At 25.8% G+C, this 18407-nt stretch overlaps 5 protein-coding genes across 5 annotated transcripts in view; 3 read left to right on the forward strand and 2 right to left on the reverse strand.

Annotated features, from left to right (window-relative positions):
* Positions 1 to 5518, forward strand: part of Phum_PHUM236660 (prolyl-tRNA synthetase, putative) — a gene marked incomplete at both ends in the record, with an annotated part of 5652 nt that extends 134 nt beyond the window's left edge. Inside the window, 12 exons of the mRNA XM_002426064.1 lie at positions 36 to 277; positions 350 to 593; positions 897 to 1388; positions 1518 to 1751; positions 2051 to 2195; positions 2276 to 2523; positions 2604 to 2918; positions 2990 to 4011; positions 4098 to 4364; positions 4468 to 4709; positions 4863 to 5167; positions 5362 to 5518. Of these exons, the coding sequence (XP_002426109.1) occupies positions 36 to 277; positions 350 to 593; positions 897 to 1388; positions 1518 to 1751; positions 2051 to 2195; positions 2276 to 2523; positions 2604 to 2918; positions 2990 to 4011; positions 4098 to 4364; positions 4468 to 4709; positions 4863 to 5167; positions 5362 to 5518 (3913 nt within the window). The remainder of the gene's footprint in view (positions 1 to 35; positions 278 to 349; positions 594 to 896; positions 1389 to 1517; positions 1752 to 2050; positions 2196 to 2275; positions 2524 to 2603; positions 2919 to 2989; positions 4012 to 4097; positions 4365 to 4467; positions 4710 to 4862; positions 5168 to 5361) is intronic.
* A 225-nt stretch (positions 5519 to 5743) lies between these two features.
* Positions 5744 to 7183, reverse strand: Phum_PHUM236670 (uncharacterized protein; the record flags this gene model as incomplete). The annotated part of the gene is made up of 3 exons (XM_002426065.1): positions 5744 to 5865; positions 5986 to 6656; positions 6846 to 7183. The coding sequence occupies 3 exons, from the start codon at positions 7181 to 7183 to the stop codon at positions 5744 to 5746; spliced, it is 1131 nt and encodes a 376-aa protein (XP_002426110.1).
* A 341-nt stretch (positions 7184 to 7524) lies between these two features.
* Positions 7525 to 9324, forward strand: Phum_PHUM236680 (uncharacterized protein; the record flags this gene model as incomplete). Its single annotated transcript, XM_002426066.1, has 5 exons — positions 7525 to 7619; positions 8106 to 8305; positions 8385 to 8619; positions 8721 to 8874; positions 9052 to 9324. The coding sequence occupies 5 exons, from the start codon at positions 7525 to 7527 to the stop codon at positions 9322 to 9324; spliced, it is 957 nt and encodes a 318-aa protein (XP_002426111.1).
* A 1132-nt stretch (positions 9325 to 10456) lies between these two features.
* Positions 10457 to 14205, forward strand: Phum_PHUM236690 (protein O-mannosyltransferase, putative; the record flags this gene model as incomplete). The annotated part of the gene is made up of 12 exons (XM_002426067.1): positions 10457 to 10525; positions 10661 to 10839; positions 11337 to 11470; positions 11560 to 11736; positions 11818 to 11992; positions 12088 to 12337; positions 12420 to 12770; positions 12862 to 12975; positions 13129 to 13282; positions 13426 to 13643; positions 13728 to 14042; positions 14122 to 14205. The coding sequence occupies 12 exons, from the start codon at positions 10457 to 10459 to the stop codon at positions 14203 to 14205; spliced, it is 2220 nt and encodes a 739-aa protein (XP_002426112.1).
* A 1039-nt stretch (positions 14206 to 15244) lies between these two features.
* Positions 15245 to 17539, reverse strand: Phum_PHUM236700 (uncharacterized protein; the record flags this gene model as incomplete). Its single annotated transcript, XM_002426068.1, has 4 exons — positions 15245 to 15741; positions 15839 to 16004; positions 16090 to 16499; positions 17518 to 17539. The coding sequence occupies 4 exons, from the start codon at positions 17537 to 17539 to the stop codon at positions 15245 to 15247; spliced, it is 1095 nt and encodes a 364-aa protein (XP_002426113.1).
* Positions 17540 to 18407: the final 868 nt, after the last annotated feature.

The raw sequence follows: 18407 nt of genomic DNA on the forward strand, positions 1-18407 counted from the left end.
TAATAGCTGAAAATTAATACAGCTGAAATTTTAAGCTCAGATGCCAGTATTAGTAGATACTTAGCCAACTACAAACGTGAGTTACAATTGTATGGGAAAACCCCTTTAGAAGAAATTGAAGTAAATCACTGGATTTCATTTGCAATTGGTCCTTTGACATGCAGCCAGCAGTTTGAAAAATCATTACAGTACCTGGATTATTCTTTAAGCTCATTTTCCTACCTAGTGGGACATCAATTAACAATTGCTGACTTTGCTGTTTGGGGAGCATTGTTTTGTAAGTTTGGAAATTAATAAACTAAATTCAAAATTTAATTACTTCATAATTTTTATTATAATTTTCATTTAGGCAAAGAAAACTTTGAAGAAAATATAATTAATAAAGACAATCTCAAAAATGTCACCAGATGGTTTAAATACATCAAAAACTTACCTGAAATAAATTCTATTTTGAATTTTATCAAGCAACCATCCCAAACTACTAAGGATTTAAATTCTGCTGAGAATGAAAATCAAGACATTGGAAAATTTGTCGATTTACCAGGTGCAGAAAAAGGAAAAGTAGTTGTAAGATTTCCTCCTGAAGCTAGTGGGTAAGTTAAAAAATTAAAAATGAAATTAGTTTTAGATTTAACTGATTTTAATCAAATTAAAAATTGCTATTAAAAGTTTTACAAAATTATTACATCAAGAATTTAAAAAAATAAATAAAATAAAAGAATTATGACATTCCAACTCGAATATTGTTTACTTGTACTTTCAATTTTATAATTTTTTAGATTTCACATTAAAAACTTAATTTCATTTTCATTTTTATTTTAAAATTAAACTTAATTTTAAATTTAATATTTAATATTTTACTTTATTATTAAATTTTAATATTTGTTTATTTACAGTTATTTACACATTGGTCATGCAAAAGCAGCATTATTAAATCAGTATTACAAAGAATTATTCGATGGAAAATTGATTATGAGGTTTGATGATACAAATCCTGATAAAGAAAAAGCAGATTTTGAAAAAGTAATATTAGAAGATGTATCACTCCTTCAAATAAAGCCAGATAAATTTTCTCATACTTCAGATTATTTTGATGTAATGCTTGAAATGTGCACAAAACTTTTAGAAAATGGCAAAGCTTATGTGGATGATACAGATCCAGAAATAATGAAGCAAGAAAGAGAGCAAAGAGTTGAATCTAAAAACAGGAATAATAGTAAAGAAAAAAATTTTAAAATGTGGAAGGAAATGGTTGAAGGTACTGAAGTAGGTAAAAAATGTTGTGTCCGCGCGAAAATTGATATGGAAAGTGATAATGGTTGTATGCGTGATCCTACAATATACAGATGCAAAACTGAACCACATCCTAAAACAGGATTAAAATACAAGTAAGTACTTTTTAGGTTTATCTTGTTTAAAATTTTTTTAAGAAAACAAAAAAAAAAAAAATGAATTTTAAAATATTGCATCAATACTCTTTTCACATTTTCTCATCTCAATTTTTCTTCTTATTTTAGAGTGTATCCTACATATGACTTTGCTTGTCCAATTGTCGATAGCATCGAAGGTGTGACACATGCATTGCGTACTATGGAATATCATGATCGTGATGAGCAATTTTATTGGTTTATTGATGTTTTAAATCTTCGAAAGCCTTATATATGGGAATATTCTAGGCTGAATATGACAAATACTGTTTTATCCAAAAGAAAATTGACTTGGTTCGTTGATAACAAAATTGTTGAAAGCTGGTTGGTATTCTTATATTTTATTTTATAAAATTTTTTTTTTTAATTTTAAAAATTTAATTTTAATATTTTAACACAAAAATATACTTTTTGACAAAGTTTTAAATATCAATAGATTTGCCAATAATTAAAATAAAAATAGGTTTTTTACTTTTTCTTAAACATTAATTTATTATCTAACATTATTAAACTTTTCTTAATCATTATTTTTACTACTAAGTTAAGTATTTAATTTTTTATTTTAACTGTTGTATTTTATTACTATTATTTCACTATACTTAATTTAAAATTTTTATTTTCAGGGAGGATCCTAGACTTCCTACCGTACGAGGAGTTGTAAGAAGAGGATTGACAGTTGAAGGCTTGAAACAATTTATTATAGCACAAGGTTCTTCAAGATCTGTTGTCCAAATGGAATGGGACAAAATATGGGCGTTTAATAAAAAGGTATGTATAGATCAAAGAAAAAAATAAACATTTGAAAACGTTTTTTTTTTTTTTCTCCGCTAAATGTAATGTTTTTACAGATTATTGATCCTATTGCACCCCGATATACGGCATTAAAAGAAAGTGAAACAGTTAAGGTAAACGTATTAGATGCCAAAGAAGAAACCTTAACTGTCAATAAACACCCAAAAAATCCTGAGCTTGGATCTAAGACTGTTGTAACTGGTCCTAAGATTTTCATTGAAGCTGCAGATGCGATTCGTCTTCGCGAGTCTGAGAATGTGACATTCATTAATTGGGGAAATCTTAAAATAAAAAAAATTAATCGGTAAAATAAAGTTAAAAAATGCTAAGGGCTAAAAATTATTTTGCATGATTTTTTAATAAAAATTTTTTTTTTTTTTTCAGAAATAACGATGGAGGAATTGCGTCTGTTGATGCAGAAACTAATTTACAAGATACCGATTTTAAAAAAACTCTTAAAATTACTTGGCTCGCAGAATCAAATGATTTAACTCCCGTTGAAATATTATTTTACGATCATATAATAACAAAATCCGTACTTGGAAAAGATGAAGATTTTAAACAATACGTTAATTATAATAGCAAAAAATCAGTTAAATATATTGGAGACGAAAATTTAAAAAATTTAAAAGTTGGAGACATAATTCAGTTGCAGAGATTAGGTTATTTCATATGTGATGTTGCATTTCAACCAAAAAAGTAAGTATTTTGTTTTCAATATATTTTGCAAATAAATATCAATTAATTTGTGGTTGAAAGCTCTCTGCAAGATATTTGTTATTTGATGAAACAGTTTTATATAAATATATATTGAATCACTCCCCAAATAATAAAAGTAAAGTAATATATTTTAACTTATGGTTTTTGTTTTATTTCTTATATAATTACTGTATAATTTATAACATTTTAAATTTTAGATCGTTGGTATTGATTCACATACCTGATGGAAGCACCAAAACTTGCTTATCCAACGTTGATAATGTTGAAAAAGTACCGGTTAAAAATAACATCTCTGAATTTAAAGAATCATCCTTAAAAACGAAATCTCTACCTATAAACAATCAAGAATTGGAGCAAATAGCTATTCAATGGAAAAAAGACAGAGAAAACATGGAAAAAGTTCCAAAGGATTCTCATTTTGAAAAAAAGAAAGTAACCCCTAAAAAAAATACGGAAAATCAACAAAAAGTTCAAAAAACTCCGAAAAAAGTTGAAAATGATAAAGGTAAAAAAGATGGAGGAAAACAATCAAAAACCCGGTTAGGTTTAGAAGCAACGAAAGAAGAAAATTTACCCGAATGGTATTCACAAGTGATTACCAAGGGAGAAATGATAGAATATTACGACGTGAGCGGTTGTTACATTTTACGTCCTTGGTCTTTTGCCCTTTGGGAAGTAATAAGAAATTTTTTGGATGGTGAAATCAAATCCCTGGGAGTTGTTAATTGTTATTTTCCAATTTTTGTCTCAAAATCGGTATTAGAAAAAGAAAAAAATCACATTGATGATTTTGCACCTGAAGTGGCATGGGTAACAAAATCTGGAGAATCAGATTTATCTGAGCACATTGCTATAAGGCCTACGTCTGAAACTGTCATGTATCCAGCATTTTCAAAATGGGTTCAGTCATACCGAGATCTACCCATAAAACTCAATCAGTGGAATAATGTCGTTCGTTGGGAATTTAAACATCCACAACCATTTTTAAGAACAAGAGAGTTTCTTTGGCAGGAAGGTCATACGGCTTTTGCTTCTTATAAAGATGCTGAAACTGAAGTTTATCAAATTCTCGGTAGGTGTCTAGTAAGTTTTAAGATGTTGAACCTTAATGGATTTATTAAAAACTAATTTTTTTTTTTTTTTTTTTAATTTTTATAGATTTATACGCTAGAGTTTACACAGACCTTTTAGCAATACCCGTTGTAAAAGGTTGGAAAACGAAAAAAGAAAAATTTGCTGGAAGTGATTTTACGACGACAGTCGAAGCATTTATTCCTGCTTCTGGAAGAGGCATTCAAGCAGCTACATCTCATCATTTGGGACAAAACTTTTCTAAAATGTTTAATATCGTATACGAGGATCCGGAAACTCAAGAAAAAAAATTTGTTTATCAAAACTCTTGGGGAATAACCACTCGAAGTATAGGTAATAATTTTTTAATTCATTTTTATTTTATGCTTACTAATTAATACTCGACTCTTAATTTAGGAGTATTAACCAATGTATTTCATTCTTTTTGATTTTCTAGGAATAATGATAATGGTGCATGCAGACAACAAGGGTTTAGTTCTTCCACCGGAAGCATCAAGTTATCAACTTGTAATTGTTCCTTGCGGTATAACGGCCAGTTTAAAAGAAGAAGAAAAAAAAAATTTATTGAATGCTTGTAAAAATTTGGAAAAAGATTTTATTAATTCTGGAATAAGGGTTAAATTAGATGATCGAGACAATTATTCACCTGGTTGGAAATTTAATCATTGGGAATTAAAAGTGAGTCCTTTATTTTTTGTAATTTTAGAGTAATTCATGAATTTAAAAAATCTGGCGGTTTGGACTTAACTTTGCAATTAATTACTTAGGGATCGAAATGAAATTTTAATTTTTAATTGCTTATAGTATTTACAGTAAGTGTTTTGTTTTTAGGGAGTACCATTAAGAGTAGAACTTGGACCAACTGATTTAGAAAAAGGACAGCTGACTGCTGTGAGAAGAGATACCGGAGAAAAAATACAAATACAATTAACAAACAAAATACCGGAAACGAAAAAACTTTTAAAAAATATCCAGGAAAATTTACTTAAAAAAGCAACGGACGATTTAAAATCTCATACCGTGAGAGTGAACGAATGGAGTCAATTTTGTCCCGCTTTGGATAAGAAAAATATTATTTTAGCTCCTTTTTGCGAAGAGGAAGCCTGCGAAGATAATATAAAAAAGGACAGTGCCAGGTAGTACCTAATAATAATAATAATAATTATTTATTTTATCTATTTTCATTTTTTCTTCATTAATGCAAATTATTATTTGCATTTTGTTAAAACTCACAAAAATGCATTTTTTTTTCTATTGAAATGAATATTTTCATTATTTAAAGTTGTATTCTTTTTTATTTTTAATGATTTTTTTTATTTAATGTATTTAGAGACCAAGATGTTGAACCAGGTGCACCAGTTATGGGAGCCAAAAGTTTGTGCATACCTTTTGATCAACCTGATACTATTAAAGATGGCCAAAAATGTATTCATCCTGCATGTTCAAGAAAACCTATAAGGTACACTTTGTTCGGAAGAAGTTATTAAAAGGATTTACTGAAAGAGTGCATTAAAAATACACTTACAACAGCCAAAATACTTGATATAATAATAATATAATTTTACCGTCAGTAAATGTAAATTTTTTAAACGTTTTCTACGTCACACACACACGCACTCTCACACCTTTTTATTACTTTAATTCTACTCAAAAAAATCTATTATGCAATTTATATACATTTGCTGCTAAAAAAATACTTCAATACTTTATTTTTATTGTGAAACAACCAAACCAAAAAATTTTTTAATTAGATTAAGGGATTGTTTGATCTTTAAATCAAGATAGATAGATAGATAAATGACAGCGGATTCAGGTATGATAACTATTTTTAGTGCTATTATAAAAATATAAATAATAAATTAATAAAAACATGATTAAAAATAATTAAAAGTATTTTAGCAAATTTTTTTCTTTTTCTTAATAAATTTATCAATTTTTTCTCGTATAAAGAAACTATCTTTTAAATTTTTAAATTGATTAGGAGTAAGTTCTGGTAGATCTTGTAGTGAATTTTGACTTTGAAAAGAAGGTACTTTATTAACACTACAATAACTTGGTTCAGGTATATTAATTGGTTTCAAAACAATATTGTGTTTATTTAGTTTATATGCTTGATCGAGTAACAAAACTGGTTTTCTATTTTTTTCATGATTGAGCATTCTTATATCATTACCAACATAATAGAGAGTACGTTGTTGGAAGGGTAAATATTTTTCTTTTGTATGTATTTTATTATCTTTTTCAACTTCATCATTATGTACTCTACCAGTTTCATATCCAAAATGAACTTTTTTAGGCTCCTCATAATTAGTAATTTTTAAAACTTCTTCTTTTTTATTTTGAATCATTTCTCCAATTTTAAAAACACATATTTTGTACAAATCAAAATCTATAACAAAAATTATGCGAGCAAAAGAAATGAGAAATAGAATAAGCCAAGACACAGCACAGCCCCAAGATGTTTTTGTAACCGTTTCAATTTGAAAAGATGTTATGTGAGGATCATCGAATACAAAAAATTCTAATGGTGTGCAATATTTGATCAATGATTTGGGTTGTAAATTTTTCATTGGATCAACTTGAAAGCAGAAGAAGTCTGTTCCTTTTTGAATGTAAATAGCAACACTTAAAGCAAGTAAAAAAAAAATTAAATTAAAAATGAGAGATGGCCATACAATTCTCCAGGGCTGGGGCAATCTGAAAGCAAGGGATTTAAAATATCATTAATTTGTTTGCATATGATACTTATGTTTTTTTAGTAAAACTCATAGAAAACTACAGCAACTAAGCTTTGAAACAATTAAACGAACAGACCCTGATATTGACTTTCCACCTTTTCCGCACATAAGAAAAAAAGTAGCCCAAATGGTAGCCACTATGAAAGAAGATACCATGCAGTATTGACAATAATCACACCAGGAATCACTTTCCCAATTGACGGAGGCGTAATTCATGTCATTTTCTGATACAACTTTTATAGATGTAAATAAATAACATTTGTTTTCGAATTTTAACCTCAAAATAGCAATGGTATAACCACACCATAACCCCAAACAAGCTGCAGATGCATAAAATATTATCTGTAAAATTTTCCAAATAACCAATACTTCTTCAGCCTCATTAAGCTCATAGTACTCTTCAATTAATGACATATTCACTAAATGTTTTAAATGTCACTAATACATATATAAATATAAATAAATTTATTAATAAAATATATATAAATACATTTACATACAAATATTATGAATACAATATTTCAGTGCCTTCTATTAAAACGTTTTAATTTCATTTAGTTATAGATTAGAAAAAATAATTACATTTATTTGCGGTACAAGTAAAATAAAATTAAATGAATTTAATAATTTGTAATAAATAATTTTTATTAATATTCAGTATTTAAAATTTAATTTCTACACTAGTGATTTATAAAAAAAAAGGAAAAACTTTATTACTGAACTTTTTACATAGATTGTATATTCATTGTAATTCAATGGCGGATATCAATATTAACAATCGTAAAAAAATATTAAAAAACATAACAGAAAATGTTCCAAATAACCAATCTCAACAATCTCAAGTTAATTCGTGAGTACTATTGTACTTTACCTTTTTTTTAAAAAAAAAAATTATTTTAAAACAAATACGATTTTATTATAATTTAATTTTTAAAAAAAAATTTTTTTAAATAGTCTTAAAAAACTATGTGATAAGTTTTAGTCATAATTTTTTTATATATTTATGTGGGTGCACGCCCCTATTGTACGACAATTTACATTAATTTTTAATTAAATATTAATAATTAATTTAAAAAAGTGTTTTTTAACTCTTTCAACATAATAATAATAATAACTAAGAGTTTTTAGTGAAGAAGGAAAGAATTTTTATTGACTATTGGCTACACTTTTGGCGGCCAAACATTGTCAAACTTTTACCGGCTAAATCTTCGGCTGTCATTTTAAGTTAGAAGAAACAAAAGAAAAAATCTGGGTTTATTATTACAACATGTAGACAGTTGAAAAAGGAAAGTATAAGCCGTTGATTAATTATCTAAAAAAATTTTTTTTTTAGGAGGTTCGGTGCTTTACCAACTTTCCCGAATCAAAGATTTTGGACTAGATCAGTATTAGTTATTTGTACTTTCACTGTAGTGTATTTTTCAATTTTAAAAAAGAAAGAAGTTGTTTTTGCTTTTCAAAAAGATTTACTTGAAAAAAGAGAAATAAATATACCTTGTTCTGATTCATATATTACAGAACTATCCAAGTTTAAAGGTATTTAATACTTGTAATTATTGCTCTTGTTGCAAAAGCACATTTTAATTTTATTAAAAATTTTTTTTTTTTTTTTTAGATTGTGCTCCTCAGTTTTGTGGACGTTTAGTTTCTGATACAATAATATCAAGTTCAGAAGTTAAGACATTATTAAAATTTGCAGAAAATGGTATAGCTCTTGGAGGTTCTGATGGTGGTGCATCAATTCTTGATGTTCATTCTGGTGCATTATCCCATGGACAAAGTTTTGTAAATTTTTATAAATTACCAGATATTGCAAACGTTATAAAAAAGGAAGATTTTTTAACATACACGTTGGTTTTATTTTTTTTTTTAACCACCAATGCTTATGCACTATTAATTTTTAATTAATTAATTAAAATAAATGAATAAATAAAATTATTATTTATTACAGGATGGTAAAAAATAAAATTCAAAAAGCCATTGCTCAACATTTTCAAATAAATTTTGAAAATTTGTATTTGACTTATCCGACATTTTTTTCTCGTTTAACAAATGCACAACCAAAAACGTTACATGATGAATATTGGCACAAACATATTGATAAGGTAAAAAAAAAAATACTTGAAACATTTAATTTTTTAAATTAGTAGTAAAAATATTTTAGGTGATTCATCTGGAAGACTTCAAGTTGTTTATTTTAATCATTTAAATTCTTTCCTCAAATCTCTTAATATTTAATGTTTTATTATAAATTAATTATTTTTTTATATTTAAATTTGCAGGAAACATATGAATCATTTCATTACACATCACTTCTTTATTTAAACGATTTTAAAAAAGATTTTTCGGGAGGAAGATTTATGTTTATAAATAGTGATAATTCTACATCTGTAGTTGAACCGAAAAAAGGCAGAGTTTCAATATTCACATCTGGAGCTGAAAATCCTCATTATGTGGAAAAAGTTTTGTCAGGCGTCAGGTACGCAATTACTGTTTCATTTACTTGTGATCCATCTAAAGCAATACCTGATCTTCAGATGAATCATCCTAATTGAATTTTTTTTTTTTTGTTAAAGTGGGATTTTTTTTAAAATCCAAAATGATAAATCTATGTTTTAAGTATTTCTAGTCTTTTATATTAGAATAAAATTTACAAATGTATACAAGAGAGGTATTATTAATGTTTGAACAAAACTTACTTTATGCCATTGATTAAATTTTTATTTTTTTATCATAATAATAAGTTAAAAAGTACCAGCAATTTATCAAGTTTGCTTTTAGTATTTAATATATAAAACCTTATTCACTTTCAAAGATCTCATTACCAAAGGTTTTTTTAGCTAAGATTGGGAAAAAGAAAAACATTCCTAAGTAAATATTACTGTTAAATTTTGTGTATATACAAAAAAAAATGATAAATTATATTGTATTTTTTTATGATTTTCTATATGTTATTATTATTTTTTATAACCCTATTTTAATAGAAAGGTTTTACTTGTTTGTAAATTTTTTGTGTGATATTAATGATGGTAAATTGTTACTATTTGTGCACAGTCATTTTTATAAATATTCATTAATACAATTGTTATTGTAATTAGACAAGCAATATTAATTTTTTAGTAGAAAATTTATTTTTCTTAAGTACATTGTCGTAGCTTATGTTTATGAAGAAAAAAAAAATTTTGAAATGATTTGTTTTTAACAAACTTATTAGAAAATGCACTTTATAAAAAATTACATATCAGTAAAAATATATTACCAAAATATTATTAATTTAAATTTTTTGTATAATTTTTATTTTACCAAAAACGAAATTGTTGTCAGAGACATCTAGTGATATTTTAAATAAGTTATGTACCGTTTTAAAATTCTGTTGATAAACATAAGAAACGAAAATAATTTACGTGTAAATAATTGATTTTTTTAAAAAAATTTTTTCTAAATTTATGATATTGAATAATATCATTTTATAGTGGTTGGATAAAGTAAAATATCAAACACTTGAGTTTATTTAAAAAAAATTAATGATTTATTTAATATCAAGAATTTTAGGTTAAGAATGTTTATTTAAAGTACCGTTACAACCTGACATATTCAAGTTTATTACTATCGGTAAAAATGTAAAACAATTCAATTTTCAATTAAATTTATTTTAAAAGCAGCTATAAATTATTTTTTTGTTTTAAAATGGACAAGAAAATTAATGTTATTGACAAAACACAACAACAACAACAACAACCTTTATGTAACAAAAAAGTGAGTTTAATAATGACATATTTTTGAACTTTATTAACAAGTGTGTGAAATGCTAAGAATAAATTTATTGAAATTTGCATTTAAATCTTCACAAAATGTTTTTATTAATTCAATTTTTATTTTTTATTTTTTTAGAATGTTAATCAAGCAAATTCCATTCAATCTAAAAAGAAAATTGAGACTGATGTAAATAAAAATAATGATGAAGAACAAGAAGATTATCAATTATCATTTAAATTTAAAGTTGATATGGTTGCCAGTTTTTTGTTTGTGATTAGTTTAATAACAAGGTTTTATAAACTTGAAGAACCCAGGTACAATTAACAATGTACTTTAAATAGAAAATTAGAAAAATGCTGGGTCAAATGTCACTTTTCTTTCTTTCTTTTTTATTTACAAATTTATTTTCTCTTTTTTTCGGGTAATCAAATCAATATCTGATAATTTTAAAATTTTATTAATTAAAAGTAAAGTAAATTACTTATGAGTTTCATAGATTTTTAATTTTAATTTGTAGTTTTAAAAATTATTATGTAAATATTAATGTATATATGCATGTACTAAACATTATTATTTATTAACTGCAGTTGAATGATTTAAAAAATTTGATTTGTTCGACAAATACATTTAAAAAAAAATTATTCCATATACATAATTTGGAGAAGAAAGAGAGAGACAAGAGAAGAGAAAGAGAGAGAGAGTCATTTGGAGAAGAAAGACTTATGACAAAGTTTTTAATTTAAAAAAAAAAAATTTTGTTGAAAGAATAGTTTGTGTTAATAATAATAATAATAGTAATAATATTTTTCAGGTTTGTTGTTTTCGATGAATTACATTATGGAAAATACATAAGTTTGTATTTGAAAAAAATTTTTTTTTTTGATTCTCATCCACCACTTGGTAAACAACTTGTATCTCTTGCTACTTTTTTCTCCGGTTTTAATGGTGAGTTATTATTATTATTATTATTACTTTAAAAATATTAAAAAATAATTGTAATAAAGTCGTTTGTTTTAATTATTCATGTTTTACAGGACATTTAAAATTTGAAAAAATTGGGAGCGCCTATGGTGAAGATATCCCACTTTTCACTCTAAGATTTGTTCCTGCTTTTTGTGGTACCTTATTAGTACCCGTTGCTTATCACGTCATGTTAGAATTAGGTTTTAGACAATGGACAGCAACCGTAGCCGGACTTTTACTTGTATGTGGTGAGTTATTTTCAAATAAAATTCGATTACGTATTATTTATATAAATAAAACTTTATTAGTTGTTTTTGTTTTAATTTTAGATAACGCTCTTCTCACTCAGTCAAGATTTTTACTCATGGAATCAATTCTTCTTTTTTTTGCCATTTTCGGTTTGTTATGCATTTTGAAATTTAAGAAGCACAGCTTAAAATTTCATAATTCATCCTGGTGCTTTTGGCTTACCCTGTCATTTGCATCATTGACATGTTCATTGTGGTAAATTTAAAAAATTTTCTTTTGTTTTCTCATTAATTTTATTTAAAATCAGCGATTTACGAGTTGCTCTTATAAATTTTACTTTTTTTTTTTAGCGTTAAATACGTTGGAATTTTTTCATATTTACTCGGTTTATGGATAGTGGCTTATTCCTGTTGGGAAATGCTCAGCAATCAAAATATTTCTATTCGGTCAATATTATTTTATTCATTAGGAAAATTGTTCATTGCTATTTTTGTTAGTGTTGGAGTTTACTTATTAATTTTTTATTTACATTTGTCCTTTTTGACAAAAGCCGGTCCTCACGATAGCGTAATGACGAGTGCTTTTCAAGCTAGCTTAGAAGTAAGTATGTCCATAAGAATGTGTTTTTTGTAAAATGTATTTTTGTGACCAGAAAATTATTTTTTTTTTTTTTAATTCAAAGGGAGGATTAGCTTCTATAACTAAAGGTCAACCACTTGAAGTCGGCCACGGTTCTCAAATCACGTTGAGACACACTTTCGGACGTACCTGTTGGTTGCATTCCCACGTTCATGTATACCCTTTAAGGTATCCTGATAAAAGAGGATCATCTCATCAACAGCAAGTTACTTGTTATTCTTTTAAAGATGTCAATAATTGGTGGATAGTTAAAAGACCCGATCGTAACGATTTAAGGGTATCTGAACCTGTTGATGTTATACGTCATGGAGACGTGATTCAACTCGTTCATGGTATTACCAGTCGCGCGTTAAATTCTCACGATGTAGCTGCACCAATGTCTCCACAAAATCAAGTAGATATTTAGATAAAATATTTATTATCAAATATTAAACTTTAATTGAGCGGAAGGAATGATTAAAAATTATTATTATTTTTTTTTTCAGGAAGTTAGTTGTTACGTTGACTACAACGTTTCCATGTTGCCTCAAAGTTTATGGACGGTGGATATCGTAAATCGCGAACAATTTGGAGATGTTTGGCTTTCAATTCAATCTCAGGTTACCTTTTCATATTATGCAAATGTTTTTTTAATCGTTTACAATCATCGATGAGGGGGTGGGGGGTGGGGAACATTAGTGGTAATGTTCAATTAAAGGATTGTATCTGAAATTTTACAATAAACTAAATAAATTACTATTAATTTATTACAGGTGAGATTGATTCATCTCAATTCTTCTCAAGCATTAAAATTTAGTGGTCGTCAATTACCTGATTGGGGTTTCAATCAGCACGAAATAGTGACGGATCGTATTATTAATCAACCCGACACCGTTTGGAATGTTGAGGAGCATCGATATACTAAAAGTATTGTTATTCAAATTATTAAAGGGGGGATACATTGATTTATTTATAATTTTTGGGTCTCAAAAGAAATAAAAGTAGAAATGAAAGCAATAAAATAAATGGTTAAGTTTTTTTCGGATATAAATTTATTAAATTTTGTTCAGGTGAAGATCAAAAAGAAAGAGAAAGAGATTTAGTTAATGCTGAAATGATTCCAACCAAAGCAACAACTTTGAGTTTTTGGGAAAAAATGGCGGAACTTCAATTTAAAATGTTATTTTCATACCAAGAACCCCTTCAAAGTCACATGTATTCAAGTGAACCTATAGAATGGCCTTTATTAAAAAGAACTACAGCCTATTGGGTATCTCATAATAGCAACGTAAGAACAAAATTTTTTTTAAAAAATAATTTTAAAAAAAAATGGGACGTGGGTATTTAATTAAAGGATTTCATTTTGTTTCAGGCTCAAATTCACCTCTTGGGAAATATATTGATTTGGTACTCGGGAGTGTTTGGTGTTTTTTCTTACATAATATTATTAACATATTATTCGTTGAGGAGAAGACGACATTGTTTTGATCTTCCAGATAATGAATGGGAAAAATTTTGCAAAATGGGAAATATTCTTGGAGTTGCTTATTTTCTTCATTATTTGCCGTATTTTTTCATGGATAAAACTTTGTTTCTACATCACTACCTTCCAGCCTTAGTTTTTAAAATAATGTTAACCGCAGCAGTTTTAGAACATTTTCATTTTATTTTAAGGTACATTGCCATCGTACGTGCGAATTTCATTTAATTCAATTTTTTTGTTATTTGAAATAACATTCACAAAATTTTTTTCTTAATAATTTCAGGGAAGTTTTAAAATGGAAAACGATAGCGAAATTTTTGAAAATAACAATTTTTTTCTGGTGCGCTTGGATTATTTGGATATTTAAAACTTTTTCTGTTTTAAGTTACGGTACGACTAAATTAAATCAAAATGATTTAACGAAATTGAGATGGAAAAATTCCTGGCATTTTATTATTCACAAAGAATAAAAAAATTTAATTTTTAACGTATTAAATACGAATGGATTGTAATGTTAAAAATTGTAAAATTTATATATATATTTTTTAAAGTATTATTTTATATTTATATATTTATCGACTAATTTTTTATTATTTTTATTTTTAAAAAAAACTTTGTAAAAAATTTATATTAAGTGCCAACAATTTTAAATAAAAATTTTTATAAGCGTACTTATGTTTTATGCTCTCTCTCTCTCTCTTTTAGAGGTAAAAAGTAAGGAATACAAATCGAAATAAAAATTTTTATTTTATTTTTAATATAAACAATTTTTATTTATTTACAAAAAAAATTATTATTAAATTGTAATATCCGTTAACCTTGTTTAAGCGATAATATTAATATTTATGTAAAAGAAAAAAAAAAAAAACAAGTTTTTTAATTATTTTTTTATTTATAATTTTTAATGGGTATAATGACAATCAATCACAATAATAATAATAATAATATCGACACGACTACTGTATACTCTTTTTTTTTTTTTTTTATTACATAACATTTTAATTTATTTAATCTTTTTGTAATAATTTTATTTATTTAAATAAATTATCCTTTTTTTTTTTTTTTTTTAAATTCCGTCGTATATGGTCAGTCACGAATGAAAAAAAAAACAAAATCTATATATGGTTGATTTAAAAAACATTGAATAATAAATTTTTTTTTTTGTTAAACAATTACAATTTAATAGTTTTTTAATAATTTCCCATACGTTTTCCGATTTCTTCTTAAGTTTGTTCACTTATTCAGGTACATCCTCCTAAGACGTAGTAAACAAAATAAAATAAAAAAAAAAAACGAGGTCCTTTTTGAGATGTTGAGGAATTTATTATCTGTTAAAAACCTCAACCGATTATAATAAAAAAAAATTTCACAAAATTTTTTCGTAAAATCTCACTAAACACGACTAATCAACTTAGCGCCAACAACGGCTCCAAAAATTCTTTTCCAGATTCTCTGTATTTATAATAAGATTTAATATTTTTATTTGATTTTTCTTGTTTATAAAGTTCTAATTTTTGTTTGTGATGTGATATTTTTTTCTGTTCTTCTGAATTTTTTATTTCATCATCGTAAGAAGAAGAACCACCGTCATCATCCTCATCATTGTCTCCTCCTTCTCCTCCTCCTTGATCTAATAAAACTAATTGTTCGAATATATTTTTAGGTTTAGTTATTGATTTTGATGTTACCGGATGATCATTTTCATCGTATTTTGTTGAATTTTTATTTATGTAAACGACTATATATTGAGAATATGATGGTTTCGCCGGAGTGTTTATTTCCGCAAAATCTCTAAAATTTGAAAAAAAATCTCCGTTCGTGTATTTTTGTGGTCGGGGATTTGAAAAATAAGGTCTTCCGTGACCGTTGTTGGAATAATGAGATCCCAAAAGATAATTGTCACCTTCGTTGTAAAAAGTTCCTTTAAAAAAATAATAATTTTTTAGTTAGTGGCTAATTAAAGAATTTCTATTGGTCAATGGATATTATTTTGTAATTACCTCCTCTGAGTACACCAAAATTTCCCGAACCTAATATATTTGTTGTTATTGCTTCATCATCAAACGAAATAGGTACGGTAAAAGAATTATCTCTGTAAACCCTAAAAGGATTATAATCTGTTGTAAAACTCGTTGATACTCTTGCTTTGCTTGTGTAAAATGGATCCTAAGAGAGAAATAAAACAAAATTTTTTTTATTTATTTTAACGACCATTTTTAAAAAAAAAGGAGGTTTTAATTAAATAAATAACCTGATGATATAATTGAGGAGGTCTTGAATGACCCAAAGAAAATATCGGAGCAAAAGATGGGAAAAAATGTTGTGCCATTTGTTGATTATCGTAAGATGGAAGAATTTTTCCATTCGTCGCCGGAAGTGATCGTTCGTTTTCTATTTCCGTTTTTATATTTTCCGATTGTGAAATTTCACTCGAACTAATTTTCTCTTCATTTTCATCGGGTTTGACTTGAATTTTTTCTATTTCCATCGGTTCCATAAACATGTCGCTATCATCTTCTTCATCATCGTAGGTATCATCAGATTCTTCTTCGACTTGAGTTTTTCTTTCTACGTCACTTCCTCTACGATACCTTTGTGATTCGTCTTCTTCGAATTTCTTTAAATTTGACAAATGTTCAGATGTAACGTCACGAACGTTGTCTGAACTTGTATAATTTTTTAATTTTCTATCAACATTTTCTCCGTTCGAAACTAAAAAAAAAAAAAAAATTTAATTTATCTACGAGAATTTCAATTATTATTATTATTATTACCACTACTAAAAAACATTAATTTAACTTTTTTTTTTTTTTTTTTTGATTATATAATAAAAATATGAACCACATGAAAAAAAAAGAAAAAAAAAAATTTAATTTCATTTCTTATGTAATTTTTTTTCTTTTTTTTTAATAAAAATTTGATATAATTATTTAAACAAAAGTTTTTCTTTTTTTTCTTTCAGTCATGCAACTTTTTTAACTGAAAAAGAAAAAGAAAATTTTTTTTGTTTTGGGGGGGTGTGGGATTTTCATTTGTATTTTAAATTAATCATGGGCGTTTAATGTAATTAAAAAAAAAATAATAATAATAATCGTAAATAATTTTTTTTTTTTTTTTTACGAGTTATAATTATGAAAATAATCAACTTCGTGATAATAAATTTATAAAAAAAAAAAAAAACTTGGAAACGTTAAAAAAAAAAAAAGTACTCAATTATATAATAAATAATCTAAATTATATAACTTTTTTTTTTTTTTTTCTTTTTCTTTTTTATATTTCACTAAGAATTTTTTTTTTTTTTTGCCTTTTTGACTTTTTTTTTTTTTTTTACAAATTAAATATAATCAAAAACTTTTTTATAAAAAAAAAAAAATTGATAATAAGAAAAGATTAAACGAAAATAAATTTTTTTTTTTTAATTACGTAAAATTATTTTTTTTTCAAAGAAAATTTATTTATTTGAAATATTATCATCATCATCATCATCATCATGGTGTTTGTTATAAACATTTCTAATCCGTAAAAATAGGAAATGGAAAAAAAAAAGAAAATTTTTGCCACAGGAAAAAAAAAAGAGCAAAAAATAGAATCGTTACAAAAACTCGTTTATAAAATTATTTTTACGGTAAAAGCAATACGCTAATTATTTTTTTAAAAAAGGAAACAAACAAACAACAACCGCAACAATTTTTTTTCGCCATTTTTTTCCCGCTTCGATGAATTTTTTTTTTTTTAGGCGAAAGGTAAAATGATTGACAGTTTAAAAAGTTTTTTTTTTTTTTTTTTTTTTTTTTAAATTAACGCCCGGAAGATGGTATACTAATTTTTTTTTATTGATGTGTTTGTTGACATTTGAACTTACATTCATCGATTATACATGGTTTTAATAAATAATAATAATGATAATAACTATTTAAGTATGAATCGAGAGTCGAGAGACCCATTACTCAATGGATTATGATGGTTTATGGACACACACACAAACACTTTCATCTTGACTGGCATCGATTCTGGACAGGAAGTGAAATTCCGGTTAGTGACATAACAACTTGATGATAATAATAATCATTATTACATATTCTACATATATTTATCAAAACAATTTTTTTTTTTTTAAATTTTAAAAAAATTTGCATTTTAAAATAAAATTTTCACATTAATCATAAAGATTTATCCTCTTACCCTTCATCGTTAATTTCCCATTGATTTATTTTGAAAGAAAACTTTAAACCCCCTCCCTCCCCTCTTCCCTCCCTTCCACCATCTTTTTTTCTTATCAAAAATAATAATAATAAATCAAAGGAAAACAAGCCGTTTAATAGAAAAACAAGTCGTTCACACTTTTAATGTAGCAACTTTAAAATAATAAATTTGTTGTTAATCGAAATTAATCGACGCCATTTTTTATTCTTAACATGAAAACTTTTATTAAAAAAAATAATAATAATATTAATATTGATTTTTTTTCGATCGATCAGAATCATGTCGGAATTGTTCTTTTAGCAATCATTTCCAAACCACAAATGAGTCATGAGTAAAAGGTTGCGGTTTTCATTTTTTATTTTGTGG

The sequence above is a fragment of the Pediculus humanus genome, genomic scaffold, assembly GCF_000006295.1.
Source record: "Pediculus humanus corporis 1103172107610 genomic scaffold, whole genome shotgun sequence".
Taxonomy (NCBI): domain Eukaryota; kingdom Metazoa; phylum Arthropoda; class Insecta; order Psocodea; family Pediculidae; genus Pediculus; species Pediculus humanus.